The sequence below is a fragment of the Pinus tabuliformis genome, chromosome 4_2 (genome assembly GCF_031772625.1).
Source record: "Pinus tabuliformis cultivar Carrire ecotype Pingquan chromosome 4_2, CPIR1, whole genome shotgun sequence".
In the NCBI taxonomy this organism is placed as follows: Eukaryota; Viridiplantae; Streptophyta; class Pinopsida; order Pinales; family Pinaceae; genus Pinus; species Pinus tabuliformis.
In genome coordinates this window covers 773,623,828-773,635,170 of record NC_142304.1, presented here as the reverse complement: position 1 = coordinate 773,635,170, position 11,343 = coordinate 773,623,828, and the positions used below count along the sequence as shown (strand labels likewise).

At 34.4% G+C, this 11,343-nt stretch overlaps 1 protein-coding gene across 1 annotated transcript; it reads right to left on the bottom strand.

Annotated features, from left to right (window-relative positions):
• Positions 1–5,649: 5,649 nt before the first annotated feature.
• On the bottom strand, positions 5,650–7,872 carry LOC149171927 (cysteine-rich repeat secretory protein 38-like). The gene is made up of 3 exons (XM_089427638.1): positions 6,807–7,872; positions 6,564–6,691; positions 5,650–6,107 (listed from the first exon to the last, which is right to left on the bottom strand). Exons 1-3 carry the CDS (start codon positions 7,792–7,794, stop codon positions 6,057–6,059), a joined length of 1,167 nt encoding a protein of 388 aa, XP_089283764.1. The 5' UTR covers positions 7,795–7,872; the 3' UTR covers positions 5,650–6,056.
• Positions 7,873–11,343: the final 3,471 nt, after the last annotated feature.

Here is an 11,343-nt window from a genome sequence, read left to right as displayed (position 1 = left end):
ATAAGGGGAGTGACAAGGCAGAGATGGAGATAAATTGAAGGAGAGTGGAGAGGACAAATGAAGAGAGAGAGGGAGAGGAGTGAGAGAGGTAGAGAAGGGTAACAGAGGGAGAGGGAGAGACAAAGATGGAGGGGGGGAGAGAGAAGAAGAGAGGGAGGGAGATAATGAGAGGATTGGAGGGCAGAGAGATAGAGAGAGAGATGGGGAAAGAGAGAGGAAGGTAGGAGAGAAAGGGAGAAAAAGGGAGAGAGAGGAGGAGAGAAGGAGGGAAAGAGAGATGGAGTTGGAGGGTGGGAGAGGGGGTGAAGAAGAAAGACATGGAGAGTGAGAAGTGGAGAGAGAGAGGGAGTGACAAGGGAGATATGGAGAGAGAGAGTGTATCTTTAGGGGTGAGATAAAGAGAGAAAGAAAGAGAGATAGAGAGAATGGGGGAGATAAGGAGAAAGAAGGGGAGAGAGGGGGATATAGTAACATAGCTGGAGAGAGAGAGAGAGAGAGGATTACAGGGAAAAGATATCTATATATATATATATATATATATATATAGATAAAGAGAGAAAGAAAGAGAGATAGAGAGAATGGGGGAGATAAGGAGAAAGAAGGGGAGAGAGGGGGATATAGTAACATAGCTGGAGAGAGAGAGAGAGAGGATTACAGGGAAAAGATATATATATATATATATATATATGGGGGAAAAGATAGGGAGGTAGGAGATAAGGGAGAGAGAGGAAGAACGAGAGACGGGACTTGAGAGAGAGAAGGAGAGTGATGGGCGGAAGCGAGAAGATTGGAGGGAAAAGAGAGAGAGAGAGAGAGAGATGGGGGAAGAGAGAGGGAGGTAGGAGATAAAGGGAGAGAGAGGAAGAACGAGAGACATGAGTTGAGAGAGAGGAGGAGAGTGATGGGCAGGAGAGAGAGGATTGGAGGGAAAATAGAGAGAGAGAGAGAGAGAGAGGGAGGTAGGAGAGAAATGGAGAGAGAGGAAGTAAAAGAGAACGAACTTGAGAAAGAGGAGGAGAGAGGGAGGGATAGGGAGATGGAGTTGGAGGGGGAGAGAGGGAGGGAAGAAGAAATACATAGAGAGTGAGAAGGGGAGAGAGGTTGTATATGTTTTGGGGTGAGAAAAAGAGAGAAAGAATGAAAGATGGAGAGAATGGGGGAGATAAGGAGAGAGGATAGAGGGAGGGATATAATAATAGAGTTGGAGAGAGAGAGAGAGAGAGAGAGAGAGAGAGATGGGAGAGAAAGGGGGAGAGAGAGGATGTGAGAGAGTGGAGAGAGGGAGGGAAAGAGAGATGGAGTTGGAGGGGGAGAGAGAGGGAGATAAGAAGAAAGAAATAGAGAGAGAAAGGTGGAGAGAGAGAGAGAGAGAGAGAGAGAGAGAGAGAGAGGACAATAGGAGGGAAGAGAGATATAAGCAGGGGAGAGGGATAAAAGAGTAAGAGAGGGAGAGAGAGACAGGAGGAGGGAGGGATAGATAGATAGATTGGACAAAGAGAGTGTATGTTTTGGGGGTGATATAAAGAGACAAAGGGAGATAGAGATACATATGCAAAGTGAAGAGAGGGAAGAAGAGAGAGATGGAGAGAGGGAGGGAGGTACAAAGATATTGATAGATATGGAGTGAGAGAGCATGTGTTTTTGGGGGGTTGAGATAGAGATTAAAAAAGGGAGAGGTGGAGGGAGATATTGATATAGATGGAGGGGGGAGAGAAGGAAGAATTCTTGTTGCACTAGATGCATTAATTTTAGTGTAGATGGTGATTTCTAATCCTATTTGGTTGTTTGCACTAGATCCATTGATTTTAGTGTATATGTTGATTTCTAATGATAATTGATTGCTTGCACTAGATGCATTGATTTCAATGTAGATGATTTCTAATCCTATTTGATTGCTTGCACTCGATGCATTAATTTGCGATAATATTTGATTGCTTGCACTAGATATGTTGATTTCAATTTAGATGATTTCTAATCCTATTTGATTACTTGCACTAAATGCATTGATTTCAGTGTAGATGGTGATTTATAATTCTATTTGATTGCTTGCATTAAATACATTAATTTTAGTGTAGATGTTGGTTTATAATCCTATGTGCTTACTTGCACTAGATGCATTGATTTCAGTGTAGATGTTGGCTTATAATCCTATTTGCTTACTTGCACTAGATACATTGATTTGAGTGTAGATGTTGATTTCTAATCCTATTTGATTGCTCGGATTAGATGCATTGAATTTAGTGTAAATGTTGTTTTCTAATCTTATTTGATTTTTTGCATTAGATGCATTGATTTCAGTGTACATGTTGATTTTTGATTTGATGTAACTGGATGTATGATGGTACATTAATTTTAAAGTGATTGGATTAAGATTGTGCATTGATTTAAGTGTAATCACAAAGAATTATTGAAAATGTACATTGATTTTTGTGATATAGTAATTCAACCTATTAATATTGGAGAGAAAGAGAGAGAAGGTATGATGTTTACTACAATAGCTCAAGCTAAAGATTTAAATGGTTTACGATTTAATCTTTCCTTTTCATATAATCAATATGAAAACATGGCAATCGATATGAAAAGATGACGAAAGTAACAAGGGTGAGAATAAGAATAGTAGAAGAAAATAGTTTGAGACTAATCAAAATGCATACTATTTGTAATTGACTATATTCTTATTATTCACATTTTCTATCATTGAACACTATTACATTGTCACTTGACATTTAAAATTTGTATTTCATCATTTTTCATCATTAAAGTTATTAACAATATTTATCATCTCAACAAATTGAGGTAACTAAGAAAATTTAAAATTAAAATGACGAAATTAAGATGACACATATTTAGTATAATAATTGACTATATTAATATTAAATTAATTTACATATTATTCATAAAATTAATCATATGTTTGTTAGATTTTCTTTGGCTGCACATGGCTGAAACTAGCCTAGATCCATCTTAACTTAGGATCTTTTAAGCACCGAGAGGGATCAAATCTCTCGAGGTGCAAACCTTTCCTCAAGTTTTGCACTCAAAAAATATGTTTGCGCCTTGAGAGATTTGATCCCTCTCGGCGCTTGATAGATCCGAAGTTAAGATGGATCTAGGCTAGTAGCTTTCCATTGAGAATATTATTATTGTCAAGGACTCCAAATCTGTCATAAACTGGATTAAGGTTTGTTCCTCCTTGAATGTTCCTTTATTCCACTAGTTTCAGTAGGTTTTGCATCTGAGGGATTCTTTCGTCCATATATCTTTTTCCCATGTCTATCGAGAACTAGATTTTGTGGCTAACTATCTTTCAAAGCGCGGTGTTTCCTTGGCGCCAGGTTTTTTGCATCTCATCTTCCTCATCAACGGCGTGGTCCATTCATCTAGTGTCTTCCCTACCCTTTGATTGGTTTTGGTTTTTTTGCCTCTCATCTTTCACTTCCTAGATATGTCTTTTGATTGGTTTTGGTTTTTTTTCCTCTCATCTTTCACTTCCTAGATATGTCTTTCAATTTGTTGGTCTTGGGCCATTATGACAGTGGTTTTTGCCTTCTTTTGGTATCCACGAGGGTTGTATTACATGCTTTCGGTGGAGTAATGTCTTGGTTCATGTTTTGTTACATTTTGGGCCCTCATTCCTGGGTGGTATCTTCTCAGTCTGTTTGGTTTTGTTCTGGGTTCCAAGTTATTTTGACTTATGTAATTACTTTTATTTAATGAAAGTTGATAGTTTTTTTGCCTAAAAAACCTAATATTAACCCTAACCATCCTTTTCCAAACTCCTTATTCTCTAATTTAGTGACCCTAATAACCCTATTGTGATTTACCTATAACTCTATTGTGCTTCCTAAGAACTACTATTGTCACATAAAAGACTAACATGTCACCATTAACATTTAAACCAAAATGAGAAAGTGATCAACCAAATCAAATATACTTAACTTGAACGTTGATGTGAACATTGGTTAGCATGGCATTTTATACCATCATATATAACCATTTTAAAGGTTTTTTTTGCATGCTTAACACTATTTTTTTTGACATCTTTTCATAGATAATAGTTGTTATAGTTCATTTAACAGAATCACGGGTATCTTAGTTTTCCCACAATGTTAGAAAGTTTTTAATTTACCAAGTGTCTTAGAAAAGTTTGTGCTTAAGAAAGTTAATTGTTTTGATTCTACATTGTCTTCTTCAACATTGTAAATAAAAATACTCCATTCTATTCAAATTCAAAAGTGATTGCAATTCTCTATAAAATTCCATTACTATCTATCAAATATTCAATAATTAACTTCATATATTTACAATTCTATATAATAAAATTACTAATATTATTAAAAGCATTATCACAATTATATATCCTCATGAAATTTTTTGTCTTTTCTTTGTGAAATAAAATATTAAATTTATGACCCTTAATATTATTATAAAAAAAAAATTAAAATAAGATAATTTTTTTATATATCTTAATTTTTCCAATCAAAATTATTTTTACAACACTAAGAATACAAAGAACAAAATTAATATATTCAACATTAAAGTCAATGCACTGCATGAAATTAATTGTTAAACTAACCCAACAGATAATAATCAGGACAACTAAATTTATAAAATTCCCCCAAAAAAATTTAAAAGAATTTCTTTAAATGCACTAAGCCCTTAATAATATCAAATATTACTTTATCAATTTTGCTAATTTAATTATATAATACTTTTATCACTAAAATCATAATAACTCTTTACTTGATATTAAAATATAAATCTAACATTCCAAAATATATTAAAAACATTTTTTTAGAATTTCTCTAGTTAATTTTGTTGTATATATTTTTAAAAATCATATGTTTAAATCTTTTAATTTGAAAATATCTAGTTCCTCAAGGTTTTTCAGGATGCTAAATTTATTTTATACATTCGAAAGTATATTTTAAACAACAGAAAATCACAATGTTGCTAGAATATATCTAACATTAAGAATAACATAATCATATAAATTAAATGAAATAGTTGATAAATACAATTAAGAATAAAAAAAACTTACATATAAATTAACAAAAAAAAACATATGAATGAACTTCATATAACTTTATTTTAAATTATCATTATTATTAATTATAAGAATAATAAAAATAATTAATATATGAATTAAATTTATATACATTTAAAAAAGATGCAACAAGATTCTTAACCTTGGAAATTCACCATACTTGAAATTTCTTGTTCACATGACATTTTTTAATTAATTAATTTAATTAAATAATAAAAAAAGATAACTATATTTAAGATATATCTGGATAAATCTCAATGTTTAATATAAAAATATGCTAAAAATATTTCATTAAAATTAAATCTCTACCATCCACTTAATAACTATTATTAATTGAATTAAAATTGTGGAAATTTCATTCTAAAATAAACAATTTCAACTCCATAAACATAATTAAAAAACCCATTAATCTATAAGTTTTCAATATCAACTGAACCAGATTGAGATTCTAAAAATATTTCAAAATACAATAAACAGGAGCGAAATTAATTCTTATATATAGAATTCCATAATCTTCTTCAAATCTACAATTCTACATTAAAAAAAATCTCAAAATAAAAAATAAAAACATTATAACAAAGTGGTACAGGAAGAATAAAAACTTCAGTAACTAATTCTTATATATTAATAAATATATTAAATAAAACTTCGATGTCTTTATATTTTACAAACTGACTTACGGACCTTACATTTAAGCTCTTTTGTTTCAATGCTATAATATATATTAAAACATTAACTGAAACCTTTCTCTTATTTGTACTGCAGATTTTGCATCACCTGGGTACCAAATCACCCATGGAAGCAGTGGTGTTAGATGCTGGAGTGTGAGACTATGACACAGGAGAAGTCACAAAGGCAGGCTTTGTCGGATCCTGTAACTCAGGGAATCAGTTGAAAGCATATTCAAACAGACCGTGTACACAAAAGTTGGGATTCTGCCTGTGTACACAAAAGACCAATCTATGCAATTCAGCGCTTGTTTCTCATCTCACATTTCAAGCTAATCCCACTATGATGTTGTAACGCTTCTGCCCATCATGCCGGCTACGTTGGTTTGCGTCTGCATATGTGCATGACAATAATTATAAGTTTTCTTGATAAATTAATGGAAGTCAGTCACCGAATAAGATTTTATCAAGGCTCTTATTGGGGAGGTACTCTTAAACGAGCAACCTTTCTAATCCCTCTGCATACCAGCCGCTATTATGTTGAATTTTGAATACAAGTTTAACTTCATTTAGAAATTCCTTCCTTCCATGGATGTGAAGGACATTTTATTCACAACTATTTCTTTTCCATCCTCGTTAGTTCCATTGAATGATTTAAACAAAAAAAAATCTAATGCAACTTTTGTAAAGTAATTAAGCTTAATTTGCTTCCCGCAATACACTCGTTTTGAGGCTACTAATCTACATCCAACGCTCACTGGTGCGATGAGACCAGCCTGTATTATTACTATAATTTAAGGTTCTGAACAATGAAAACTAGTACAAACTTTCTTAGCCTCATATGTTACCTTGTATGCAGGACCAAAGCCTTCCTCTCCGAGCTTGTTGTCATCATGAAAGTTATTCGTGTTACCTCGTAATGTTTCCATCTTAAATACCATATGTCCATCAGGATTGGTTGCTGTCTTTTCCTCATCTGTATCATGAAAATACAAAGTTACCTTTTGAACAAGCAAAAATTGCACTCCAATCCAACTACATGCCGAAGCTTTCAATAACAAGCAATACCCAAGAGTTGTTAATATAAATACCTTCATAGCCTTTTCCGAGTGTGGCGGATTTCAGTCTCTTCCCAGTTGCAAACAAGCATGCCATGAGTACCAGAGCCAACCCCCCCACAACACCTAAAATTAAAACTGTGTGTGTGCCTTTGTGTGAAGACTTGGCCTCATCTGCTTTATTAGCTACCCCCTGCGTACTGTTCAGTGCAAACGTGGCCGAATTAAAAAAAGGATATATTCCATAACGGAGTATGCAGCTTTGACTCCAATACTGAATTCCTGCAGCCGTGTCAGAAGTGAACATTTTACTGATTGAGTATGACAGGCACCTTCTGCAATCACTAGTAGAGAGATCTCTGGTGCACTGAACCAGACCGTAAATCGTTTGGGACGCCGAATCCAGAGCTGTAGACAAAGCAGAGCGTTTCGTTTCGCTTGCTGCTTCAATTGACAATTTCTCTAACAGATTCTGTGCAGTACCTTCAAAGTCAGGCGGGACAAAGACAACCGTGTTCCCGCTGAAGGTCTCAGCGTAATTAGACCCCAAATCTGTATCCAGTTGTCCGATGAAATTATAGTTTCCATAGCGTAAGAAGCACTGAAAAGGCCAGATACTACCGCTAACGGCAGTCCCACAGTCTTGTCGAATGTTAGTGGTTGCAAATTGCCAACAACTGAAGCACTGGTCGGCTGTCATGTCTTCTCTGCATTGGAGGAGGCCATATACTCTGTTAGGACTTTGGCCATACACAGATATATTAAACCCAGTTTTGTTGCCCCCTTCAGCAAGACGATGAAAGACTATGTTCAGATTTTTCTCAAACGTACTGCCTTCTGTATAGTTACCGCCGCCGCATTTAGTTGTGGTTCCGTTGCAAATCTGTCCATGAAGTGTAATATTGATGAACGTTGGAAGAAGAATAATTAAGTAGAATAGCGTAATACTTTGGCCCATCCAGCGAGACCGTGCAGAATCCCTTCCATGGAAATACATCTTCGTTACAACTCTGATCGTCATCGAACAGTGGAGAGCCTGCACAGATGTTCTCCACAGAGCATACCGACAATTCTAAAAAAAATTGTTGTGTTGTGCACAATAAGAACAATGCAGCTAGAGAGCCCTTATCCACATACCTGCTTGGCAAACACATATCCACTCAATTTTTAATTCAAAGTCACTTTTAAAAATGATAGATTATGAATTACACCTACTAGTCTCATACTAAAAGACAAAACTGCTTTAGCTAAAATTATTTATTTGAGTTTATTCTGATAATAGATTTAGTTTAATAATTTTGTTTAGTGGGAAAAAGTTAAAATGGTTTTGAAATAGTTAAAATTTTTTAGTAATTTTAGTTCAATTTGTTTTGGTTATAAATTAAAGAATTTTAATTAAATTTTTTATAAAGGTTTATTTTTATTATTTAATTGTGATAAAATTATTAGGTTAATTATAATTTATAATAATTAATTTCTAGGATATACATGGATAGTTGAAATAGAGGACTAATATATATAATAGAGACATTGTGGAAGCCCCAAGAGTTAGCTCAATCTGTCAAATCAAGTGTCTCACCAATGGGAGGTCACAGGGTCAATTACCGAAAGCTCTTGGGGTCAGGTCAGTAAATAGGGGGTGTTGATGCCCTTCGGGTGGCATCCACTCAGTGTTGAACAACCTTGGATGTAGCGACTACCCACTGATGCCCTTCGGGTGGCGTCCACTCAGTGTTGAACAACAATCCTGGATGTAGCGACTACCCATTGATGCCCTTCGGGTGGCATCCACTCAGTGTTGAACAACCCTGGATGTTTGAACAACCCTGGATGTAGCGGCTACCCACTGATGCCCTTCGGGTGGCGTCCACTCAATGTTGAACAACCTTGGATGTAGCGGCTATCCACTGACCCGGGTATTCATGAACCAGAAGCGAAATAAAAATAAAAATAGAGACATTGTGGTTTAATCATCAAGACATGATGCCCTTCGGGTGGCGTCCACTCAGTGTTGAACAACAATCCTGGATGTAGCGACTACCCACTGATGCCCTTCGGGTGGCGTCCACTCAGTGTTGAACAACCCTGGATGTTTGAACAACCCTGGATGTAGCGGCTACCCACTGATGCCCTTCGGGTGGCGTCCACTCAATGTTGAACAACCCTGGATGTAGCGGCTACCCACTGACCCGGGTATCCGTGAACCAGAAGTGAAAAAAAAATAAAAATAGAGACATTGTGGTTTAATCATCAAGACATAAATGGATCGCTGATCAGCTATACTTTTCGAAATCCTTAATCGCGAACTAACTTTGTTGGCCATTTCCTTTGTGTGTCAAGATAAAATCACAAAATGCAGGGTTCTTTGATTCACAATTTATACCAAAAATATTTGGGATCAAATCACATATATTTTTATCTAGATTCATTCACCATTTAATTTATATTATTTGAAATAGTTTAATAATTTTACTTGAATTTTTATTACAATTTTTCTAGTAATAAAATAAAATTACAAAATCAACTTTAACTAACTTTTTATTCCAATCCTTCAATTTAATAAATTTGTAATATACAATAAATTTATTAAACTAAAAGTCAAACAATCTAATAATTTTGGATGACCTCATTCCAATTGCAAATTCAATGAATTTATAACAAGCAATAATCTTATTAAACTACTAGTCAAACAACACCTAACTTTATCAAACAACCCCTTATCAATCTATTACTCAAATTTTAGATGAGCTTATTTCTAGAATCTAATAATTTTGGATGACCTCATTCCAAATGCAAATTCAATGAATTTATAATAAGCAATAATCTTATTAAACTACTAGTCAAACAACACCTAACTTTATCACACAACCCCTTATTAATTTATTATTCGAATTTTACATGAACTTATTTCTAGAATCTAGAAAAAAAAAAACAGTGATTTTATTCCAGTAACAATCTAATAATTAATAATTGATTAATCTATCTAATCAAACAAATTAATAATTAGTACATCTATATAAATTAAATATGAAATATTTATTAAATATCTACTTAACTTAAAAGTATATTAATTAATTAATAAATCATTTGATTATTTATTAAATATCTACTTAAATTGAAAATATATTAATTAATTAATAAATCATTTTAATTATAATAAAATTCGATAAAAACATTTATTAACACAAAACGAAAAACAAACCATTGGCTTAACTTTGTTTCGTTTCATACTGATCGCATACACAGAATCTAATTGCACAAACTTAATCATATACAGTCAAAGGCAACTACATAACATTAGGCATCAGAAAGGGAGGAATTGCCTGGACGGTCAAAAGTGGTTGGAATTTGTGCAAAAAAATTTCAAAAAATCTTGTAGAGGCAGTGTTTGAATCATGTTTTTGATGGTGGAAATGAATTCAGCACCATCAAAAACATCTAGGACACCTAAAATTTTGAAATTTAACAACTATAACTTGGATTTACAAAAACCCTTGCCAGATTTTCTCTAAATATGACCGGAATTTCCATAACTTTCCGGGCAACTCCTCCGCCTCGTTACACTACGCATAATATTATTCTTCACCAAACTTCACAGTTTATATAAACTTCTAACTTCAACGTCGTCCTTTCAAAGCCTATTTCGTCTGCCCAAAGGGCGGGTAGGCACTATAGTAATGGATATGCTTTGTTGTCAGTGCAGTCACAAACATTAAAACAGAAATTTCAGAAATTAAAATAGGAAACCCAAAGTTTTAAGCCAAACACTTTTTTTTTTTTTTTTTTCTGCTTTATTAAATAGTGACACTGCATTTTGTTGGCTAATGAGAGACTTTGACATCTTATTTAGCCTCTTTTCTAGAGAGAGGCACATGCTGTATTGAATCTTTAAAATTTCTTTGCTTAAAAAACATTATTTCATTCAAATTTTTGCGGATTGAAATAATGCTAAAATTGTTCCATATTTACATTTTGAAATTAAATTTTGTACTCAAAATATTTGCTGTTATTACTACTATATGGACCACTCACCTCTGGCGTCCTTTCCTTTACTACTATCTTGACACCTAAAGAGGCACAGCGACCGCTTTGCTTTGCCACTTGGTGATCTACATTTGTTACACCTCTAGTGTCTTTTCCATCCTTTGATGTCACACAGCGCCACCAACAGAGGCACCTCCACCGCTTTGCTTTGCCACGTGGTGATCTGGATTTGTTAAGCCTCTAGTGTCCTTTCCTTTACTGTCACACAATGCTCATTCGCTGTCACACAACGCCCACTTTCAAGTAGCGAAACAAGCGTGCAAAAAACCTACAGAAAAAGGCTCTACAACTTCTATTAGATGGAAAGAAAAAAAATTGCGCAACAAGACTTTCCGTTTCGTATGGCTTTAGGCCTGCCATCATGCATCTCAGAATTCAATCCACATTGTATCGTATTATAACTTACAGCATTGGATCAGATGGAAGGACTTCAACATAGAGCATAAACCCTGAATCTAAAAAAGTGCACGCTAACTCACTGGAGGTGGGCGCATCCCAGAGGCTTCGAGGTTTGCAACTGAAGTGT

Excerpts from the sequence above, each read along its gene's own strand:
- LOC149171927 (XM_089427638.1), bottom strand. The coding sequence starts at position 7,794 with ATGACGATCAGAGTTGTAACGAAGATGTATTTCCATGGAAGGGATTCT. Across the intron at positions 6,692-6,806 it reads ACTCGGAAAAGGCTATGAAG|ATGAGGAAAAGACAGCAACC; the intron begins GTATTTATATTA and ends TTCATGATACAG. Across the intron at positions 6,108-6,563 it reads GCTTTGGTCCTGCATACAAG|ACGCAAACCAACGTAGCCGG; the intron begins GTAACATATGAG and ends GCACATATGCAG.